Source organism: Carcharodon carcharias, chromosome 15 (assembly GCF_017639515.1).
Source record: "Carcharodon carcharias isolate sCarCar2 chromosome 15, sCarCar2.pri, whole genome shotgun sequence".
In the NCBI taxonomy this organism is placed as follows: domain Eukaryota; kingdom Metazoa; phylum Chordata; class Chondrichthyes; order Lamniformes; family Lamnidae; genus Carcharodon; species Carcharodon carcharias.
In genome coordinates, this window is record NC_054481.1 from 65,245,786 (window position 1) to 65,270,595 (window position 24,810).

General features: G+C 40.6%; 1 protein-coding gene across 2 annotated transcripts in view; it reads right to left on the bottom strand.

The window, feature by feature from the left end:
• Positions 1-2,972: 2,972 nt before the first annotated feature.
• drg2 (developmentally regulated GTP binding protein 2) overlaps positions 2,973-24,810 on the bottom strand; it is a 37,358-nt gene continuing 15,520 nt past the window's right edge. Inside the window, exons 7-13 of one of the 2 annotated variants that reach the window (XM_041206414.1) lie at positions 22,188-22,278; positions 18,715-18,812; positions 17,356-17,432; positions 15,219-15,307; positions 15,075-15,133; positions 4,656-4,709; positions 2,973-4,547 (exon numbers count right to left, since the gene is read on the bottom strand). In XM_041206414.1, the coding sequence (XP_041062348.1) occupies positions 4,461-4,547; positions 4,656-4,709; positions 15,075-15,133; positions 15,219-15,307; positions 17,356-17,432; positions 18,715-18,812; positions 22,188-22,278 (555 nt within the window). In that variant the 3' untranslated portion in view covers positions 2,973-4,460. The remainder of the gene's footprint in view (positions 4,548-4,655; positions 4,710-15,074; positions 15,134-15,218; positions 15,308-17,355; positions 17,433-18,714; positions 18,813-22,187; positions 22,279-24,810) is intronic. The other variant, XM_041206415.1, reaches the window with a different exon arrangement.

The following is a 24,810-nucleotide window of genomic DNA, read 5'->3' on the forward strand; positions in this document are numbered from 1 at the left end:
ATAGAACTGGGTGTCATCAGGATAACTGTGGAATTGGATATCATGTTTCTGGATGATGTTGGTGAGGGATCTCACATAGATGAGAAATAAAAGGGAGCCACTCTCTCCTCAAAGCCGTCTATCTTTCCTCTTCAGATATTTGTCTATTTTCTTCAAAAGACGCAACTGCATTCAAACTAGAAGCAGTAGATCACTCAGCCCTTCAAGCCTGATCCACCAGTCAATAAGATCATGGCTGATCTAATTGTAACCTCCTGCTTCAAAACATTTTATGCTCCAAAAGGAAATTTCTGCTGACCCCCTTTGCTATTTTAAATTGAGGAAGCCTTTATCATAGACCCTCCAACAAGAGGAAATATAAACTATACCAAAACCTTGATAAAAACTTAAGTTTTCTCTAAGCCTTTTCCATTCCTGTAGAAATAGTCCCAGTATCTGGAGTTCCTTTCCATCACAACAGCTTCTCATCCCTGATATCAGCCTGGTGTGTTTTCTATGGCTTTAATTACCTTTGTAGTGGTATGCTCAAAATTATGCACACAAAATGAGACCTAACCATTGCTTTCTGCAAGTCATCATAACCATCTTGCTTTCATACTCTAATATTTATGTAACCCAAAATATACTAGCCTTTTTTTTTGCTTTCACCTGCACTCAATTTCAGGAAATTACATATTTGACATGAGCAAAAATACGATGAATCCTGTAAATCTAGAAATAAAAACAGAAAATGCTGGAGACACTCAGCAAGTCTGGCAGCATCTGTTGCGAAACAGTTAACGTTTTAGGTCAAAGACAGTATGTCAGTGAACCCTTAAGGATCTCAGTTCAAGCACACTTTTAAGCACTTCTTTACTTGGCAAATATTCCCATTTTTTACTTACAAGAGACCAGAACCATTTGTCCATAGAATTTGGGAGCAGAAGTAGGCCAAAGGAACAGAAAATGTGTGTTGGGGGGTGGGGGAAGGGATTGGAAGGCACACAGAAAATGGGGAAACAAGGTCATGAGGGATTTAAATATGACAATGAAAACTTTAAATCTGAGGCATTGAGGGGCTTGGAGTGAATGGAGGTCAAGGATGAGTGACTGGGGTTGAATACAGGCCAACAAGAGGTACACTGGAATAATCAAAGATAGAGATGACAAATACAAGAATGCAGACTTTAGCAGTAAATAGGCTGAGGTAGAGGTGAGGTAGACAATGTCACAGGTGGGAAGCAAGTGGCCTTTGTAATCGAGGAAATGGAGTTGAAAGATTATCTTGGGGTCAAATTAGGATGCACAAGTTGTGATCAGTCTGGTTCAGACAAACAATAACCAAAAATGAGTGGGATTGTTGGCAAGATTATTGAGTTTGTGGCAGGAGCAAAGAAGATAGCTTCAGTCTTCCCAATATTTAACTGAGATAAAAAACACCCTTTAACCTCCACTTACACATCATGGGCTGGATTTTCCACCTGAGGCAGGTAGGCTTGGCCTGCTTTTTTAAAAAAATCCGTTTGTGGGATGTGGGCATCACTGGGTAGGCCAGCATTTATTGCCCATCCCTAATTGCCCTTGTTCAGAGGGCATTTTTAAGGATCAACCAAATTTCTGTGGGTCTGGAGTCACATGTAGGCCAGACCAGGCGAGGGTGGTAGATTTCCTTCCCTAAAGGACATTTGTGAACCAGATAGGTCTTTACGACAATTAACAATGGTCTTTAGGCTTTTAATTCCAGATATTTATTGAATTCAAATTCCACCATGGTGAGATTTGAATCCGGGTCCCCAGAGTATGAACCTGGGTCTCTGGAACACTAGTCCAGTGACAATACCATTACCCCAATGCCTCAACTTATTGCCTCAAAGTGCCAGGAAAGACAGGATTTTCATTCCGGGTTTAGGATGTGGGTGTTGGCACTGGCTAGAGTTGGGCCAGTAAGCCCAGGAAAAATTTTAGAGGGTGTTGAGGCAGGCTGTTTAAAAGGTCCCCGTTGGCACTGTGGAAATTCATTCCAGTTATCATGAAAAAAAAGGCCCTTTAGCCCTTAACTCCCCATGTCCTATCTTTGCTATCTCATGCCCTCACCTACCCCCCCATTGCCCTTCATGCCAAAGTACACCTCCACCTACCCCTTATGGCCCCTCCATGCTCATCATCCATTATATGAACCCTATAGTGACAATAGGATGTGTAAAAATAAGAGCCATTCATTGATAATTTTCCACTTTCTCAAAAAAAATTCTTTTCCTACAGTGCAATAAAAGCGTCAGCAGAAACTGCAAGCACTGAAACCTCCATGTGTAAATGAACACTGTGAAATTGACAGAGTAGAGGAGAGAACCAGCGCTGTCAATCAAGCAATGCTTTCCCTGGGACTGGGCTGTTTCAACAGTCTAATGGTCTTCTGGGCTATCAGCCAAGCCTCACAATTCATCCTTGGCTGAAAGCCCAGAAATCTATTAGAGTACCTAAACACCTGAGCCCCAGGGAAAACATTGTTTGATTGACAGCTCTGGCTCTGATCTCTTCTGACAACTGCACAAATGTTATCCTTTGTGGTTCAACACAATAAACTACCCTCTCACCCATCCTTGGAACAGTCCTGTCTATAAATAAAAACTTTAATTTTGGTAAGAGGAGAAAGACTGATGGATGCTGATATTTATAGCTATATGGCAAGCTGTATTCATAGCTAAACCAACAATATTAAAAAAATAGATTAACTGCTCATTTGTCCTCCTGATATGCAAATTGTTTGCCACATTTCCCTCACTCAACAGTGACTAACATCAAACGCACTCCATTGACTATGAAGCATTCTGGCAAGTATTGTAAAAGGCACTATAAATATGTAACTTCTCTTTTTAAAGATGATCGATAAATATTACAACGACTGCTTCACTACATACCACAGGCTATTAGATAAACCAATCTACAGAGATAAACACAATTCACACTTCAAACAATAAAACAAACCACTTTGATCTGGTCAAAAAAAGACCATCTACTTTTTAATCAACAGAAACAAGCAATTCAAACTTGTTGACATTCAGGTTTACTTTTATCCGTCCTGGTAAAATCAATTTCATTCCTAACATTATTTATCCATCATCTTTTTGCAAGTTGATTGACTCATGAACTGCTCAAATCTTACTTGGAGTACATTGATTTTGCACAGAAGTCTTCTGGTTGTACGTTCAAAGCTAAATATCCAACTTACATAACATTATCTATGCCTCTGATTTGCATAAAGCTTCTTTTCTTCAGTGAATACATGTTTCTGTCAGCTTCTCTTCATACAGTTCAATCTCCCAGGTCATCAATTTTCTGAATGCTCATCAATACAACAATAACCTTTTGACGATAGCATTCCCAAGATTTCACAGCAAGTCCAATATATTGCTCCACGTGTTTTCAAACTTATCAAATGTCTTTGAGAACCACAGTTTAGTTGACTGAGTTAGCGTCAAACATTGCTGCTCATTTATATTGATGCCATGCAGCAGACAAGCCATGATAAAGAAAGGCCCACAACCTCTGAGCACAGCTCTCTATTTTTCTCCTTTGACCAGCCGTCAAACTTATGGAGCTTTTAAATTGATCTTGGGGCACCAAATGAGTAACATTCAAACCATGTTCCTGATGGTTATCTAGTGACTTCCTGGAAAGTGCAGTGCAAGTCTCTTGCAAGGGTAAGTTTAGACTTGGCAACAAAATCCTCCATGGTTGAACATCCTGCTGATATTAACTGCTTCGTCTTACAATGAATGTCTAAAGTACCAAAGTGCCAATGTCATCAACTTTGACATGAAAGAAGAAAATTGGGAATGACTTTTTTTTGTAAATTACTATGGGGATAAAAAAACAAAGAAACAAAAAGGGACCCAATGGACAAATGTGTTTTTGTGTGCTGATATAGGAAGATGCAAGCTCTGCTCTGCAATACATATGGGAAGCAAGGAGAACATTAAGCTAATTAAAGCACTTGGTAAATGCCTTGCACAATGAACTGGATCTCATCTCCATTCAAACATATACATATTTGAATTACTGTAAATCACACACTAATTGGATATTTTTCAGTTCCATAAGGAACAAGTCTATGTTTTGAAAGTTGGCAAAAGGCTAATAAGGGAAATACTATCAGAGTCCTTTGCGGTAATGAAACATTTTGGTGATAAAATAAGAATTGTTACAAATAAACAGGCGTTACTGTTTGAGCAGGAGCCACAAAGTATAGTATTAGCCTATATAGTGGGCACATGCTTCCATTTTAACAGTCACCTTACTACAGAATACCAGTCATGGTATATTTGGTATTAAAGGGCTGCCACAGCAAATCATTTCCATCGGCAATTTAACACAATTCTTGCATTACAATTTCCAAAAAGTCCATTTTCACATTGCCTGTCGTGCGAGGGAAAGAGAAGGCTGGTGATACACTGCAGGTACTGTGCAACATGGGTCATTGTTTATTTCTTGACGATTTGGATGACGTCTTCATGTTCCATTATGTGAGTCAGCCCCACTCGTTGAGGACTATATTTTGTACTTGTTCCCTAGAATTAAACAAAATGATATTCCTCATTAGCAAAAAATTTATTTGACGTGAGCAAGTATCAAACATTTGAAATTTGCAACTCAATGTAGAATGTCAACATACTCACCCAGACAAGAGCATATTTGAACTGGCTCGCTAATGTCCTATGAATTCGATGACACTACAACAAGAAGGCAAGAGCAGTACATTTAAAATCTTGCATTCTGTTAAGTATGTAACACAGGTTAAATTCATTGTTGAATTTCGCTAATCTCGCTAATTCAAAATCGAGCAGAACAGTCAAAAATATAATGGTCAATATGGCAAGCCAGACTCTGCTTTATCAAACACAATCAATTCACCCTAAAATGAAAAACTAAAGTAAGACTGTTACTAACAAAGCTTAGCTGCCAAAGCCTCTTTTCTTCCTTTCTAAGTGTGCAACAGGATGGTTTAACACTCACCAAAATGTCACTAATTCACAGGAATATAACAACAATTGTGTGGCATAATTGTGCATTAAATTCTCCCTTCTTCCATTAAATGACGATGAGGCATCTAAACTGTCAAGCTTATTGCTTGCAATCTCACCTCTGAAGGCTGTGATTTTAAGCCCCACTTCAGAACTCAAGATATAATCTAGACTGACACTTCTGGGTACTAAGGAAATGCTACTTTGTCAGCAGTACCATCTTTCCAATGAGATGGTAAACTGATTTCTGCCTGTTCAAGTAGATGTAAAGGATTCTATGGCACCACCAAAAGAAGACTCAGTGTCCTGGTCAGCCTTTATTAACATCAAAGACAGACAACATTGCCTATTTATTGCCCTGTCATTTGTGGGACATTGTCACGTGCAAACTGCCTGCTCAGTTTTCACAACAGAGGACACAAGCAACATCTCAGAAATAGCTGCAAATCAGGACATGGGAGGGAGGGAGGAATTCAAGAAAATTACAATCACCAGGGGAATGGTACTGAGCAAATTGTTGGAGCTGTGGGCTGACAAGGCCTCGGGTCCTGATGGGCTTCATCCCAGGGTCTTAAAAGAAGCAGCTGGGGAGATAGTTGATGCTTTGGTTTTAATTTTCCAAAATTCCCTGGATTCAGGGTAGGTTCCATTAGATTGGAAAATAGCAAACATAATTCCTTTATTCAAAAAAGGGAGACAGACCAGTTAGCTTAACATCTGTCATGGGGAAAATGCTAGAAGCTATTATTAAAGAAATCATAAATTAGCAGGGCACTTGGAAAAATTTAAGGTAATCAGGCAGAGTCAACATGGTTTTGTGAAAGGGAAATCATGTTTACCCAATTTATTGGAGTTCTTTGAAGAAGTAACATATGCTGTGGATAAAGGGGAACTTCGATTTCCAGAAAGCATTTGATAAGGTGCCACATCAAAGGCTATTGCAAAAAATAAAAGCTCATGCTGCAGGGGTAATATATTGGCATGGATAGAAGATTGGCTAGCTAACAGGAAACAGAGGGCAGGCCTAAATGTGTCTTGGCAAGATGTAACAAGTAGTTTGTCACAGGGATCAGTGCTGGGGCTTCAACTTTTTACTATATATGAATGACTTGGATGGAGGGAATGTAGGTATAGTTGTTGATGGCACAAAGACAGGTAGTAAAGTAAGATGTGAAGAGGATATAAGGAGGCTACAAAAGGATATAGATAGGTTAAGTGAGTGGGCAAAGATCTGGCAAATGGAGTATAATGTGGGAAAGTGTGAAATTTTCCATTTTGATAGGAAGAGTAAAGGAAAGCCACATTATCTAAATGAGAGATTGCAGAGCCCTGAGATGTACAGCGATCTGGGTGTTCTAGTGCATCAATCACAAAAGGTTAGTATGCAGGTACAGCAAATAGTTAGGAAAGCTAATAGAATGTTATCATTTATTGAGAGAAGAATTGAATACAGAAGTAGGGACATTATGTTTTAGTTATACAGGGCATTGGTGAGACAATATCTAGACTACTGTGTATAGTAGTGGTCTCCTTATTTAGGCAACGATGTAAATGTATTGGAAGGAGTTCAGAGAAGGCTTACTAGGCTAATATCTGGAATGGGGACGTTGTCTTATGATGAAAGGCTGGTCAGGCTAGGCTAGTATCCGCTGCAGTTTAGAAGAGTAAGAGGTGACTTCTTGGAACAAACAAGATCCTGAGGGGTCTTGAAAGGATGGATGTGGAGAGGATGTTTTCTCTTGTAGGAGAATCTGGAACTAGGGGTCACTGTTTAAAAATAAGGGATCATCCATTTAAGACAGAGAGAAGGAAAGTTTTTTTTCTCTGAGGGTGCCGAGTCTTTGGAATTCTCTTCCTCAAAAGGCGATGAAAGCAGGGTCTTTGAATATTTTTAAGGCAGAGGCAGATAGATTCTTGATAAACAAGAGGGTGAAAGGTGATGGGGGGAGGTGGGAACGTTGAGTTGAGATTACAATCAGATCAGTCATTATCTTATTAAATGGCAGAGCAGGCCCAAGGGGCCAAGTGGCCTACTCCTGCTCCTAATTTGTATGTTTGTATATAGCATAACAATTGTGACTACACTTCAAAGTTAATTCTTGCTATGGAGCACTTTGGACATCCTGAGGATATGAAAGGTGCTATAACATTTTCTAGTATTTAAAAAAAATATAAACAAAGAGTGCTTCACCAACAAATCCCATTTTAAAGACGTATATAGCAAGCTGAAGATCATAACTATTGGTATCACTAATTCTTATCAACCCACCTTCTTGCTATGCTTGTGAAAAGATTGAAAAAATCTGAAAATATTGTTTTGCGTCTGCAGCAAAGCCTTAAGTTTGGAATGTGAGACCTATCCTGATTTGAAATCGTGGAGACCATAACGTGCTTGGGAATCTTTTTTTATTTATTCGTTCACAGGATGTAGGCGTCGCTGGCTAGGCTAGTATTTATTGCTCATCCATAACTGCCCTCGAAGACAGTGGTGAGCCACCTTCTTGAACCTGCAGTCCATGTGGTGCAGGCATACCCACAGTGCACAATTCTAGGACTTTGATCCAATGACAGTGAAGGAATGGTGATATAGTTCCAAATCAGGATGGTATGTGGCCTGGAGGAGAGCTTGCAGATGGTGGGGAGCTTGCAGGTGCTGGTGTATCTGCTGGCCTTGTCCTTTAAGGTGGTATTGGTTGCAGGTTTGGAAGGTGCTGTCGAAGGAGCTTTGGTGAGTTGCTGCAGTGCATCTTGTAGATAATATCCACTGCTGCCAGTGTGTGTCAGTGGTGAAGGGAACGAGTCCTTAAGGTGGTGGATGGGGTACCAATCAAGCGGGTTGCTTTGTCCTGGATGGTTTCGAGCTTCTTGAGTGTTGTAGGTGCTGCACTCATCCAGGCAAGTGGAGAGTCTTCCATCACACTCCTGACTTCACAGAAGCAAAGAATTGTTATAGTGCGCGAGACAGCCATTTGGCCCATCGTGTCTACATCCAAATAATCAACTTGTCTAGATCCATTCTTCCACCTTCTCCCCATAACCCTGCACATTCTCCTTTTCAAATAACTGTCCAATTCCCTTTTGAATGCTTCAGTTGAACCTGCTTCCACCACATACTCAGACAGAGCATTCCAGACCCTAACCACTCACTGCGTGAAAAAGTTTTTCCTCATATCATTATTGTTTCTTTTACTAATTACTTTAAATCTGTGCCCTCTTGTTCTCGATCCTGAATGGGAACAGTTTCTCCCTACCTACTCCATCCAGATCCCTCATGATTTTGAATACCGCTATCAAATCTCTCAGCCTTCTTTTCTCTAAGGAAAACAGTACTAACTTTTTCAATCTATCTTCATAACTGAAGTTCCTCATCCCAGGAACCATTTTTGTGAATCTTTCCACACATTCTCCAATGCCTTCACATCCTTCCTAAAGCGCAGTGCCCAGAACTGGACGCAATGCTCCAGCTGAGGCTAAACTGGTGACATAACCAGTTCAACATAACCACATTGCTTGGGCACTCTATGCCCTTATTAATATGCCCTTATTAATAAAGCCCAGGCTACTGTATCTTTATTAACCACTCTCTCAACCTGTCCTACCACCTTCAATCACTTATGCACATATAGATCCAGGTCCCTATGCTCCTGCACCCCTTTTAGAATTTTCCCCCTACTTTATACTGTCTCTCCATGTTCTTTCTACAAAATAAATCACTTGACATTTCTCTGCATTGAACTTCATCTGCTACCCGTCTGCCCACTCCATCAACTTGTCTATGCCCTTTTGAAGTTCTACACTATCCTCCTCACAGTTCACAATGCTTCAGAGTTTTGTGCCATCTGCAAGATCTAGGTCATTAACATATACTAGGACAGCAAGGTTCCCAATAATGACCACTGGGGAACTCCACTATAATTAATATATAAATTCCACCACAAACCTACCTCCAGCCCCATAAACATCCATTAACCACCACTCTCTGTTTCCTGCCACACAGCCAATTCCACATCCACGTTGCTACTATCCTTTTATTCTATGAGTTCTAACTTTGTTCACAAGTCTGGGGTATGACAACATATCAAACATCATTTGGAAGTCTGTGTACACCACATCAATTGCAATGCCCTCATCAACCCCCTCTATTACCTCTTCAAAAAAAACTCCAGCAAGTTAGTTAAACATGATTTTCCCTTAAGAAATCCATGATGGCTTTCCTTGAATTAACCTATGTTTGTCCATGTGGCTATTAATTTTACCCCAAATTATTGTTTCTAGAAGATTCCGCACCACCGAAGTTGAACTGACTAGCTTGTAGTTGCTGGACTTATCCTTACACCCTTTTTTGAACAAGGGTGTAATATTTGCAATTCTCCAGTCCTCTGGCACCACCCGTGAGTCTAAGGAAGACTGGAAAATTATGGCCTGTTCCTCTGCAATTTCCACTCTCACTTCCCTCAGTATTCTTGGGTGCATCTCATCTGGTCCTGATGCCTCATCGACTTTAATTACAGATATCCCATCCAATGCCACCTCCTTTTCAATTTTTAAACCCTTCTAGTGTCTGAATTAAGTCCTTTTATCATGGCCAGGATAGCATCATCTTTCTTGGTAAAGACAGATGCAAAGTATTCATTTAATATATCAGCTATGTCCTCTGCTATCACATGTATATTTCCTTTTTGGTCCATCATCCCTTCTCCTTTTAACCACTTGTGCCTTGTAGATAGTGGACAGGCTTTGGGGAATCAGGAGGCGAGTTACTCACTACCGAATTCCCAACCTCTGACCTGCTCCTCTAGCCACAGTAGCTTTATGGCTGGTCCAGTTCAGTTTTTGGTCCATGAGTAACCCCTAGGGTTTTAGTGATGGTAATGAATGTCATGGGGGGATGGTTAGATTCTCTCTTGTTGGAGATGGTTTTTAAAGTAAATAGCGGAGGCAAGGGATCAAGTGAAGCAAGATGTGATAAATTAGAGAGGGGGACAAGGCAAGACAGCAAGGTAGCAATAAGGGAATTAATAATCTGAGCGTGGCAGGAAAGGAAAGAATATACAAACTTAAGAGTGCGCCAGCAGATAAAGTTAGAGGCTGCAAAAATAACAAAAAGACAAAATTAAAGGCACTATCTGAACAGACACAGCATTCACAAGATAGATGAACTGACGACGCAAATGGAAATAAACAGGTATGATCCAATTGCCATTATGGAATTATGGAGACATAGCTGCAGGGTGACAAAGGCTGGGAACGGAATGTTCACGGGTATTCCACATTTAGGAAGGATAGGCAAAAAGGAAACGGAGGTGGAGTAGTGCTGTTAATAAAGGATGAGATCAGTACGTTAATGAGAAAGGTGTTTAGATCAGAAGATCATGATGTAGAATCAGTTTGGATGGAGCTGAGCAACAACAGGCAGCAAACTTTAGTAGGAGTTGTTTATAAGCCAAACAGTAGTGATAATGTTGGACACAGTATAAAGCAGGAAATTAGGGGTGCATGTAAATGTAATTAGCACCAATGCTGTGGAGGACAAATTCCTGGAATGCATGTGAGATGGTTTTCTAGAACAGTTTGTTGAGGAACCAACTAGAGAACTGGCTATTTTAGATCTACTATTGTGCAATGAGGAAGGGCTAATTAATAACCTTGTTATAAAGGATCTGCTAGGGAAGAGTGACTATAATATGTTGTAAATTTTACATTAAGTTTGAAAATGATGTAGTTCAATCTAAAACTGGGGTCTTAAATCTAAACAAGGGTATGAGGGGCAAACTGGCTGTGGTAGACTGCATCAAAAAGAATGATGGTTGACAGGCAATGGCTAGTATTTAAAGAATTAATACATGGTTTACATTAAATATACATTCCTTTGAGGCACAAAAACCAGCAGGAAACGTGATCCAACCATGGCTAACAAGTAAAGTTAAAGGCTGTATTAGATCAAAGAGACTTGTAAAGTTGCCAAAAAAAAGTAGTAAGCCTGAGGATTGGAAGCATTTTAGAATTCAGCAAAGCAGGATCAATAAACTGATAAATAAAGAGAAAATAGAATATGAAAGTAAACTAGCAAGAAACATTAAATCAGACTAAAAGCTACTTACTATGGGTATGTAAAAAGGTAAAGATTAATAAAGACAAATGTGGGCCCACTACAGGCAGAGTCAGGAGAATTTATAATTGCGAATAAGGAAATGGCAGAGAAACTAAACAAATACTGTGTGTTTATGTCTTCACGGAGGAAGATTTAAAAAAACCTCCCAGGAATATGAGATATCCCAGGAATAGCGAGAATGGGGAACTGAAAAGAAATTAGTATTAATAGAAAAGCATTACTGGAGGAATTAATGGGACTGAAAGTTGATAAATATCCTGGATCTGATGATCTATATACCAGACGGTTAAAAGAAGTGGCTGTAGAAATATTAGATGTGTTGGTGGTTATCTTCCAAAATTCTATAGATACTGGAATGATCCATGCTGATTGGAAGGTAGCAAATGTAACCCAACTATTTAAGAAAGAACGGAAAGAGAAAAAATGGGAAACTACAGACTCATTAACCTGTTATCAGTAGTAGGAAAATGCTAGAATCTATTATAAAGGATGCGATAACTGGACACAGAATAGTAATGGTGGGATTGGACAGAGTCAGCATGGATTTATGAAAAGGAAATCATGTTTGACAAACCTGTTGGGAGTTTTCTTTCAGTATGCAATAAGCAGAAAAGATAAGGGGGAACCAGTGGTGGTAGAGCATTTGGATTTTCAGATGGTTTTTGATAATGTCCCACGCAGGGTTTCAGTAAACAAAATTAGAGCATGTGGGGTTGGGTAATACAGTGGCATAGATTGGGAATTGGTTAACAGACAGAAAACAGAGAATAGGAATAAATTGGTCAGTCTTGGGTTGGCAGGCTGTGACTAGTGGGGCACCACAAGGACCAGTGCTTGGGCCCCAGCTATTTGTAATCTACATCAATGCTTTGGATGTGGGGACCAAATGTAATATTTCCAAGTCTGCTGATGACCCAAAAACTAGGTGGGAATGTGAATTGTGAGGTGGATGCAAAGAGGTTTCAAGGGGGTTTAGAGAGGCTAAGTGAGTGGGCAAGAACATGGCAGATGGAATATAATATGGAAAAAGTGCAATTATCCACTTTGATAGGAAAAACTGAAATGCAGGATATTTCTTAAATGGCAAGAGACTGGAAAGTGTTGATGTCCATAGGGACCTGGATGTCCTTCTTCATAAGTAACTGAAAGCTAGCACGCAGGTGCAGCAAGAAATTAGGAAGACAAATGATATGTTGACCTTTATTGCAAGAGGGTTTGAACACAGGAGTAAAGGAATCTTGTTCCAATTGTATACAATCTTGGTGAGACCTGGTGGTGAGGCAACTCGCCACCACCTTCTCAAGGGCAACTAGGGATGGGTAATAAATGCTGACCCAGTCAGCAAAGCCCACATCTCATGAATGAATTTTTTTAAAAAGGCCTTTCAGGGACTTATACCTGCATGAGGTTCTAGATAGTTAATTGTCTCTCTTGAGCCTAAGACTGATGACCAACTTTTCAAACTCTGCAATATGGATCAGTGGTCAAGTGGCCATTCACATCAGTCAGGCAGACTGCCGAGCAAAAGAGAGCAGTTTAGAAGGACTAGCTCAGGAATAGCAGGAAGAGAAAAGAGGCGCAGAAAATTTTCAGAGTTCCTGGGGCTGTCCCATAGCTATATGATTTTGGATAGCTGAGAGGAGAACTACGACAGTGACTCTGAGGGTTCTAAACATAGTGGCACAATGGTGAAACAAGATACACAAGGCATGCAGAAAAAAGCTGCACAGGAAAAGACAAAAGCAGTGTAGTGTAGTAAAAGGATTGCATAATCAGAGACAATGATGGCATATTTTGCAGCTCCCACCACAAACCCCACATGGTGGTTTGCCTTTCTTGCACCAAGCTGAGGAATATCATGCAGAAATTCAATAAATCTCTGATAAGGAAGAAAGGAACAAAATATGCAGGAAATTGTTTTTTTGGAAGTCATGCATTAGATTTCCATGAACTAACTAAATCTATAGGTCACTAACTAGTGGGAAAAGTATAGAGGAGCAAATTTGCAGGAAATTAGAGAAAGAAAGCAAGACTTGCATTTATATAAGGTTTTTCATGGATGTGTTTACAGCCAATGAAACACTTTTGAAGTATAATCACTGTTGTAAAATAGGAAATTTGCACACAGCAAGCTCCCACAAACAGCAATTTGATAATGACCACATAATCTGTTTTTTGTGACGTTGATTTAGGCCAATAAATAAGCCAGGAAACTGGGAAAAACTCCCCTGCTCTTCTTCGATAATGCCATTGGATCTTTTATGTCCAGCTGAAGGTAGACAGGGTTTCTTTAATGTCTCATTCGAAAGATGGCACGTTTGACAGTGCAATACTTCTTCAACACTGAAACAGAGTGTCAGTTTTGAGTTTGTGCTCAAGTCCCAGAATAGGTCTTGAATCCAGAATCTTTTGACTCAGAAAAGAGAGTGCTTCTAAAGGAGCCATTGCTGACACAGAAAAGTGCAAAAACTATAGAATAGCAATGAGGGGCTTTAGTTATCCTAAGATAGACTGGGATATTAATAGTGAAAAAGGGCAGGAAGAGGGGGAAGAGTTCTCGGAAATGTGTTCAAGGGAAATTTCTTGATCAGTATATATACGAGAGAGGTGGCATTGCTGGATCCGGTTCCAGGAAATGAAACGGGTCAAGTGGATCATGTTTCAGTTGGGGAACAGTGATCATAGTATTATAATGCTGAGGTTAGCTGTGGAAAAGAACAAAGTGCAATCTAGTAAAAAATGCTTAATTTGAGGAGAGCCAATTTTAGAGGAGTGAGAATAGATCTGGCCCAGGAAAACTGGAATCAAAGGTGAGCAGGCAAACCTTTGTGCACAATGCCCAATGAGCTGCCTTTAAAGAGATGGTTCAGGTGCAGTCAAAGAACATTCCCATGACGGGGAAAGGTAGGGCAACTAACACCAGAAATATTTGGATGATAAAAAAGAAAGAGAGAGAGAGAGGAAGATGCAACAGAAAAAGGATACTTATAACAGATGTCAGGTTGATAATACAAGTGAGAACCACTGAATATAGAAAGTTCAGAGGACTGGAGAATTGCAAATGTTATACCCTTGTTCAAAACTGTGTGCAAGGGTAAATCCAGCTACAGGGGGCTACAGGCCAGTCAGTTAAACTCAGTGATGGGAAAACTTTTCGAAATAATAATCTGGGACAAATTGAACAATCACTTGGATATGTTTGGATTAATTAGGAAAAGCTAACATAATCTTTTTTAAGGGCAAATTGTGTTTAGCTAATTTGATTGAGTTTCCTGCTGAGGTAACAGAGGGGGTTAATGAGGCTAATGTGGTGTAAATGGGCTCCCAAAAGGCTTTGATTAAAATGCCACATGATAAGCTTGCCAGCTAAATTCAAGCCCATGAAATAAAAGAGAAAGTGGCAGCTTGGATATGAAGTTGGCCGAGTGACAAGAAACAGAAACTAGTGGTGAATGGTTGTTTTTTGGACTGGGTGAATTTATACAGTGAGGTTCCCTAAGGGTTAGTACTAGGGCTACTGCTTTTCTTGAAATATACTAATGATCTAGACTTGGATGTGCAGGGCACAATTTTAAAATCTGAAAAACTTGGAAGCATTGCAAAATGATGAGGACAATGATAGACTTCAAGAGGGGATAGACAGACTGGTGGATTGGGTGGGCATGTGGCAGATGAAATTGAATGTAAAGTGATACATTTCAGTAGGAAGAATGAGGAGTTGACATAAAACAGAGACCTGGGTCTATATGTGCACAAATTGTCAAAGGTGGCAGAGCAGGTTGAGAAAGTGGTTATAAACATGAGGTGCCAACTGGGTAAAGGTGAGAGCCCATTCATGGAGACCACAAAGATAACAAATTCTATATGTGCTCTGTGCTGAGTTAGCTTAAGTAAATTGACAGCAAACTGCTACAACCCAAATTAAGGAAGAGAAAATTTGCCAGAAAGATGCTTTATCTTACCACATGTTCAACTGAGGCTGATCTTCTCATAATTATAGCACCCGAAAAATCTGGTCTTTCTGTTCAAAACAAAATTTGCACAACATTATTCACGAGCATACAAATTTAAAACATGAGGTAATTCAGTATTGAATCTTCTCCTACCTCCTCTCTTTTTTGTGTAGATGCAGATTAATGCGAGGTATTCCCACAGCATTTCAAGCAGATAGTCCAAGTTCAGCTTCATTTCACAGCTAAAGAGATGGATGCATTAGATATAAATAACAAACATCCCGACAAGCTCAAGAATTGAAAATCAAGTAAGGTTTCATAGGGATTTTGCTTCACATCTACACACCAACCAAGTTACTGAAAGCAACGATAAACTGGCAAAACTTATCACACAGAATTGGAAGTGGTGGAACAAGAGAATCTAGTAAAAGACATTTTAAACTTTATACAACTGAGAAAGCCACATGGCAAGTGAAATTTCACACTGATGAATAAGATTTCACAAATGCCAAAAATATCGATGGTTAAGGAACATTGGCCTATTTCTGTGCCTTTCAGCCCCTCAAATCTAATCAATCAGATCATAGCTGATTAGTATCTTAACTCCATCTTATTGCTTTGGTCCCCTAGCCCTTAATACTGTTGCCAAACCAAGTCTATCAATGCCAGTTTTGAAATTTTCAATTGACCCAGCCTTGTCAACTATTTTGAGGAGAGAGATCCAGATTTCCACTAATCTTTGAACGAAGAAGCGCTTCCTAACATCACCCCTGAACAGCCTAGCTCTAATTTCAAGGTTATGCCCCATGTTCTAGACTCCCCCACCAGAGGAAAGTTACACTCTTTCCATCTTAAGAACTCCTTTAATCAAGTTAGACATTCTCAATCACGACAGTCTTTAATCTTTTATATTCACGGGAATACAAATCTAGCCCATGCAACCTGTCCTCACAACTTTACCCTTTTAACACTGGTCCATCTGATGAGTTTGCATTGTGCCTGCTCCTCGGCTAACGTATCCTTTGAAAGGTGCGGTATCCAGAACTGAGTGCAATACTCCAGATGGGGCCAAACCAGAGGTCTGCATTTGTAGGGTGACCTCCATCCTTTTGCATTTCAGTCCCCCTGTGATTAAAAAGCTAATATTCCATTACCCATTTTAATTAATTTTGTACCTATCAACCAGCTTTTAGCAATTTCTGTACCTGGACCCCCAAACCTCTCTACAGTTCAACTGTACAATGAATGCAATTTAAGTAGCAGGGAAGACAGAAAGGGACCTAAGATTAATCATATGCTGCTTGTTTTCAATGAGAAATATGGTTAAGTAATTTAAAAGGACAACTAGATGTTAAATTGTGTAGCATTCAATAACTGAGTATTAAATGGATCTTCCACTGCCATCTCTAACATTTCCCTACCACAAAGCAGATCTTCCTAGTCTTGCACTCCACAGGGATCATTCCCTGCATTACTGTCTGGTCCACTCTTCCATCCCCCCAATGCTGCTTTCCTTCCACCAGCACTTTCCCATGCAAACATAGGAGATGCACCAACTCCCTTTCACCACTTCCCAGGGCCTGCAACACTCCTTCCAGGTCAGACAGTGGTTTACCTGTACTTCTTCCAAACCCATAACCCGTATTCGTTGCTCACAATGCAGTTTCTTGTTCGTTGGGGTGACCAAACACAGACTGGGTGCTCACTTTGCTGAACATTCCTATTTCACCCACACACGTGACTGAGCTTCCAGTCACCTGCCACTTTACTTCTCCATCTCACTCTCAGGATTCTGATGGGAGATCACTGCATGTTTACAGCATTCCTCTTTTATTTCAGTTTCTAGAATCCACAGCATTTTACTCTTTAAAGGTAGTAAAATATCAGTCAGACCTCCAGCTGCTAATTGCTATCCTGTGATTTCTGCTGGAGCATATCCATTAAACATCGTGAGGAGGATTGGGGTTAGCTATGATGATCCACCACAATCAAATAACCTGCTGACATCACCATCTAAGCTCACAACAAAACAATGACCAATTGGCTAAGGCACCAATGGATGACCAGCACCCATAGAAGTAACAGAGTTAATGATTTCTGAGCAGGAAAAAGGAGGGGGGAGAAAAATTTCATAATTTCTTCACCAGTCTAGTGAGGCCTACCCATACTTTGTGCTTTCATTACATTCATCAGCCTAGTAAAAACAGGATTTTAATTTCTATACAGCATGCTGTATACATTTGGAATAAGGAATGGCAACATTTTATAGCACATGTAACAAAAAGCTTACCTAATGACTACACTGTGCGGCTGCCTGGCCAATCTGTCCACCTCCTCCAAGGGTATCTGATCAATTTTATTATAAACCTTTTTTAAGAGCAAAAAAAAAATTCACAAACACTATGACTGAAAACTTGTAAAAACATTAAGTATTCATAGACAAATCACAGCCTAGTTATACAAAAAGTGTGAAGTCTTTTTTCAGCAGGCATTGTGCAACTGTACAGAAATTGTCTTTATTCAGTACAACAGGAATTATCTCTATAATGGCACAGAAATTCTGTAATTCTGCAGGGTAGGGATTAAGTATTTATGAAATTTGAATAAAATCTGCATAAACAATATTTTGACCACTAAAGTAGACATGGATAAACAAAGCATCTTAATTCATCTTGCATTCAAATAACACTCATTTTTCCAGAGTAATTTTGCTGCTCCTTTCCTGGAGGTAGCAGCACCTGTTGGGATACAGAAACCAGGTACAAAAAGCTGTCCTATACCTCTCCATGTCAGTGTGTTAGTAAGGTAGTCACCACAGAGGCATCACAGAGAGCCCAATCTTATCCTCGCCCAATATTTGTACATATATATCTTTTAGCAGAAAACCTGGAAAATGAGCAGCAGCCTGAGGTCATATTAGAGCTCCACTGCCACGATGAACATATAACTGGCAAGACCTACCGTACAAACTCAATGGGTCAATAATAGAAAGTACAGTAAAACATTACAAAAGCATGTTAGACATTATCTTTAAGGCAAAGATGAAATTTACAGTTGATGATATTTTACAAATATGTGCTCAAGTGACAATCTGGTAGTTTCATATTTGGCTTATAAATTACTGATGCATTTTACTTTTCAAAATGTTTTTTTCTGGTCAATTTTAGTATCTTGCTTTGAAAAGGATCTTGGTGGTGTAGAAGGCTCAAACAGCAACATGGATTCTAACATTCAAATAAATCAGAAAGATTGCTTTCATGAAGAAAAGGGCAAAGGTATATGATCTAAGGCAGCCTTCACATGAATTAAGATATTTACTCTCCAGAGACCCGCGTCCCCTTATGTCGTTTACCCATTTACGTACATGTTCACAGTTGCTTTGGGGACATGCCCTGTAACTGGCCCCCTGAGGTCCTGCAACTGCAGTGTGTGAAGGGCTTGGCTTCATTACATGTACAGAAAAGTACTTAGCCTCTGCTCCCTACCTCTTAACAGTCAGATTCATCTTCTGCAGAGGCACTGGGGCACTTTTTTTTCTTAAAAAATCATTATTTTCATTTCACCATTCTAGTCCACATTAGTTACTGAACAGTTTTAAAAAAATCAAGTACACCAAAAGCTGTCCATCAAGAGATTGAGTCTAACTTACATAAAGACAAGGCATGTGCACACGGTTTCCAACTACCACATCTATAAATTGATCAGGAGTTGCATCTTCCCTGAAGAGAACTTCTGCATTAAAGATTTCTGGGATGGAAATATTAAGAATAAAAAAACCCCTCAATTCTTCTAATTAGTACTACAATTGAGTCAATTCCAATTGTTGCTCACCCAATAAATGCTGGAACACAGGATAGACAGTTGAAAATCAATAATTAAAAAAAAAAATTCCCACTCCTTGGTCACAAGGCAATCTTCAGGCAAGCCTACAAATGGGAAGCCACTGGTCCTGCATGAAGCAGGTAGGAGCCTACATAAATCTGCAAATTGGGATCCTACGTTCGCTAAGGTGCCACTGCCAATTCTTCCATATGCATGAGGGGCCTGCAGGAATGGTATAATCTGCTGCTAACCAGTCTGTGGATCTCCCCGCAGAGTTCCTTCCTCATAGATTGAAACAAGCTCAGTAGATATGGGGAAAGCCAGTGAATATAATGTACTTGGACTTTCAAAAGGCATTCAATAAGGTGCCACACAGGAGATTATTACAAAAAATTAGGACTCATGGGAATAGAGGTAACATATTAGCAGGGAATTGAGGATTGGTTAATGGAAAGAGAACAAGAAAACATGTCATTTTCAGGTTGGCAACTGTAACTCTCCGGGAGGGTGGGGGGTGCGGTGGGTTGGGTCTCAGTTGTTTATAATCTAAGTCAATGGAAGAACCAACGCATCCAAGTTTGCTGACAGCACAAATTTAGGTAGAAACAGAAAAAGCAAAGAGACTGTAGAGTGATATAGATAGGTTAAATGACTGGCAAGAACATTGCAGATGAAATATAATGTAGGGAAGTGTGAAGTTATCCATTTTGGAAGGAAAAGTAGAAAAGCAGAATTTTTTTCTGAAATGTCAAGAGACTGGGAAATGCTGGTATTCAGAGGCACCTGGCTGTCCTTGTACATGAATCACGGAAGTTTAACATGCAGCTACAGCAAACAATTGGCAAAGCAAATTAACCTTTATTACAAAGGAATAGGTGTATAAAAATGGAGCGATAGTATTGCAATTGCATAGGGCCTTGGTACTCCCAGCTGTGGTCTTACCGTGTACAATTCTGGTCTCCTTACCAAAGGAAGTATTATATTGGCCTTGGTGGGAGTGCAACAAAGGTTCACTAGACTGATTCCTGGGATGAGGGGTTTGTTCTATGAGGAGAGATCAATTATAAGAATGAGAGGTGATCTCATTGAAGTGTATAAAATTCTTAAGGGATTTGATAGAGTGGATGCTGGGAGACTGGTTCGCAGGCTCTGGAGTCTAGAGCTAGAAGTTGGCCCTTTAGGTCTGAGGGGAGAAGAAATTTCTTCATTCATAGGGTTGTGGATCTTCCAAATTCTCTACCTCAGAGGGGTGCAGATGGTAAGTCGTCAAATATATTGAAGATTAAGATTGACAGGTTTTTGGATACTAAGAAAAATAAAGGATATGGCGAGATTGTGGGAAGGTGCAGTTGAGATAGATGATCTACTATGATTGCATTGAATGGTGAAACAGATTTGAAGGGCTGAATGCTCCTAATTCTTATGTTCTGAAATTATTCCTTCTGGCTTGGCACCATTAAGGAGCTGCTAGATTTCCTGCCTCTCGGACCGTTGAGCTGCCACTCAACGTTCTGTGCAAGCGGCAGTTTGTTAACCCAATACAAACAAGGCTTCAACTCATAATTCAGATATTATGCGACAGGGATTAGTCAAGAAACGTGACTGTGTTAACCATCTGATATAGGAAAATGTTGAAAAGCATCCATGAGTCAACATTATTATGAAAAGCAGATTCTGTGCACAAAGCCATTTCACAAATGGCTAGCTTGATCAGGGAGGGAAATGGTATCAGGATTCAACATCTAAAATTGATGCAAAGCCCAAATTTCACACATCCACAATTAGGATGATTGTCGAAATTAAGGATTAATGTAAAGAAAATTTTATTTATGAGACTTGATTGCATGTTTTTCATTCAATTTTAAAAAAAATCACTCACAGGTCCTGGTGTCACTGACAAGGCTGGCATTAATGTCCCATCCCTAACTGCCCTTGAAGAACTGGTGGTAAGCTGCCATCTTGAGACACTGCAGTCGATGTGCTGAAGTTGTTCCCAGTGCTCTTAGGATTTCAACCCAGCAACAGTAAAGGAACAGCGATATATTTCCAAGTCAGGATGGTGTGCAACTTGTAGGTGCAGTGTTCCCATAAACCTGCTGCCCTTGTCCTTATTGACAATAGAGGTCACAGGTTTGGGTGCTGCTGCTGAAGAAGCTTCGGTGAGTTGCTGCAGAGCACCCTGCAGATGGTACACACTGCAGCCAGTGTGGAGGGAGTGAATGTTTAAGGTGGTGGATGTGGTGGAGAGGGCTTCATTGTCCTGGATAGTGTCAAACTTGGAGTGTTGTTGCAGCTGGACCCACACAGGCAAGTGAAGAATAATCCATCCTGGCTTGTGCCTAGGCTGTGGAAAGGCTTTGGGGAAGTCAGCTGTGTCACTCACTGTGGAATACCCAGCCTCTGACCTCATAGCCACAACGGTTATGTGGCTGGTTCAGTTCTGTTTCTGGCCAACGGTAATTCTGCAGGATGTTGATGGTGCTGATTTGACAGAGGGGCCATTCTGGATGAAACATTAAACAGAGGTCCCATCTGTCCTCTCAGGTGGACACGGAAGAACCAAAAGCACTATGGAAAGCAGATCAGGGCAGTCCTTCAGAGTCCATGGGCTAATATTTATCCTTCAACTAACATCACTGCAACAGATTATCTGGTCATTTATTTGAATGTGACTTGCAGGATCTTGCTGTTTGCAAATTAGTGCCATATTTTCTACATTACAACAATGACTGTGCCTCACACAGTACTTCATTGGCTGTAAAGGGCTTTGAAGTGTCCAGAGGTTGTGAACATCGCTATCTAAACGCATGCCTTTCTAAGAATGTTGGTGGCAACAATTTAAAATTCCTCATCATGATGTTTAAAGCTACACATGTCCTCACCCCACCTATTCCGTCATCTTTCTCAATGGTACAAACTAGTCCTTCCTCACCTTCCATCCTGAGTATCCCCTTCTCTCGCCGCTCCACCACATGCAGCTGTGCCTTCAACTGACTAATCCAAACACTGAAATCTCCTCCAGGAACCTCTCCATCTCTTTTATAATCCTCCTAAAAGCAAACTTTTTTGACTGAGTTTTAGGCCATATTTCTAATATTTTCTTTGACTTGGTGCCCATGTTTTCCCATTGTGTCTGCAAAGTGCCTTGGTACATTTTTCAAATTAAAAGGCGTGAATGGTGTTATTGCTTACAGAGAAACAGTATTCTTTCACAACCACAGCCCAAAAACATCAAGGAGAAACTTTACTACGAAGGGCTAGATTTTGAATCTGCATTTCTTTCTGAATGGCAAAGGATACTGTACTCGTGCAAGATGAGCTGTACTAGTTTTTCAGAACATTGCGACAATGTAACTGTCGAGTTGAAAGAGATCCCACCACCTTTCTTTGGCTGAAAAGAAATAAAGTCAAATAAAGTTCAGAAACATAACCTGAAAACACGTACCAATTAAAAAACTATTAGTGATACTGTTCTAGTACAAAATGAATTTTAGTCAAGGTTAAGAATGCGTTATGATAGAATGAGAGTGTCCAACACAACATTCCAGTGGCAATCCAGCCAGCAGGTTCCTTTCATCTCCAAATGGGACTAACCAGAGTTATTAGCTTTGTATACTAATAGGAGAAGCCAATGGGGTCAGATCAAGACTTCTAAATCTCCTGGGCCTGATAATGCAACAAGGTTGCTCCCCAATTGGTAGATAGAGACGAATCAGGGAACAGTTGTTCTGACTAATTTTCCAGCCTGCAAACTTGAATTCATGTTGAAGCTTCACTGTACACTATTTGGGGTGAGGGGAGGGGAAGGATGGGGGGGGGGCGGTGGAAGAAACAGTGGAATGGAGAAAGACTTGAATTGTGTGTGTATGGAAGTCTTGTTAAGTGTGCTTGTGGGAGAAGTTTGTATTTTGGGGACTGAATGGTTTTAACACAAGTATTCGACCTACAGCTTCAAAAACACCCAGATCCCTACAACAGAAGACAGTGGAATCAGAATTCCTGCAACCAAATGCAGATTGGCATTCTACTGTGCCTGGTGATTGACTCACTTATGAGAGCACTGTCATGCACTTAGAACATGCTGCTTGTGATGCAAGAATAAAGTGGAATTAATACTTGCAGCACTGATGCCAGGGGGTATGATCAAGAAGTTTGTGGATGACACAAAAATTGGTAGGGTTGTAAACAGTGAGGAGGATAGCTGTAAACTGCAGGAGGATGTCAATGGACTGGTCAGAGCAGTGGCAAATGGAATTCAACCTGGAGAAGTGTTAGGTAATGCACTTGGGGAGGGCTAATAAGCAAGGGATTACACTATGAATGGTAGAATGCTGGAAAGTACTGAAGATCTTTCCAGTACTTGGTGTGCATATCCACAGATCCCTGAAGGTAGCAGGGCAGGTAAATAAGGTGGTTAAGACGGCATATGGGACACTTGCCTTTATCAGCTGAGGCATAGAATACAAAAGCAGGGAGGCTATGCTGGAACTGTATAAAATGCTGGTTAGGCTGGAGTATTGCATGCAGTTCTGGTCACCACATCATAGGAAGGATGTGATTGCACCGGACAGAGTGCAGAGGAGATTTACCAGGATGCTGCCTGGGCTGGAGGATCTGAGCTGTGAGGAAAGACTGGATAGGATGGGGTTGTTTTCCTTGCAGCAGCGAAGGTTGAGAGGGGACATGATAGAGGTGTATAAGATTATGAACGGCATAGGTGGTGTGGATAAGGCGGTGCTTTTTCTATTAGTAGAGGGGTAAATAACCAGGGGTCATAGATTTAAGGTAAGAGATAGAAGGCTAAGAGGGGAATTGAGGAGAAATGTTTTCACCCAGAGGGTGGTGGGAGTCTGAAAGGCTGGTTGAGTTAGAAACTCTCGTAACATTTAAGAAGTATTTAGATATTCACTTGCATTGCCATAGCCCCTCCAGGGCTATGAGCCAAGCGCTGGAAAATGGGATTGGTGTAGTCAGATCTTTGTTGACTGGCATGGACACGATAGGCCGAATGGCCTCCTTCTGTGCTGTAGACATCTGAGTCTATAAACCTTGGGGAAAGATTAGGAGAGATGCCCAAAGTGATGAGATTTGATTAAGTCTTTTAAGCACAGAGAAAGGAGTAGAGAGATGAAGTGATTTAGAGTCAACGTTCCAGAAAGCAGGTGTGAAATGGCTAATATTAGAATGGAGAATGGGCAGTGTGCACACCAAAGCTTGAGTCAATCATAGGACATGAAGCCAGCAATGAAGCTTTGGAGTTTATTGGGTGAAAGGGACAACAAGAAGGCTGTTGGAGAAATCATGTCCAGAAGTGACAACAGCATAGATAAGGATTTCAGCAGTGCTGGGAGGTAAAGAAGCCTATGGTCCCTTTCCAACTGTGTTAACTGCCCAAAAACAGTGACACTATACAAATTCAAACTGTTGTAGAGAACGCACAGATAATGTCAAGCTTCTCAACTCCTTGGTTACGTAACCTGTTTTCCATCTATCCCTAATAACACTTCTAAGCATCGACTAGCTGTTGTCTCTCGGTATTGTTTTATGCTGGGTGGGTTGTCCTTTATCAGCAGCACTGCAGGTTAAATGGGGTGAGGGTTTTGGGGAGTGGAGAGTTAATAGGATTATTGGCTCAGGACCAAACACAAGGTATAATATGCATAACTCAAAATAACATAAGCAATTATTGTGGGGCCATGCTGACTGTACTGAACTTTTACTGTTGGAACCGTCATAACGGACAAGGGCCTGAAGGATGGGTGAGAGCAACGGGCCTGAAGGAGAGACGAGGGATGCAAGGGTCTTAATGGGGAGCTGAGAGCGAGCAAGTGACAAGCCTGAAGGGGAGGTGAAAACAAGTGAGCGATAGGCCTGAAGGGGAGGTGAGAGTACTTCTTTAGAGGAAAGAGGATAAGCCCCACAT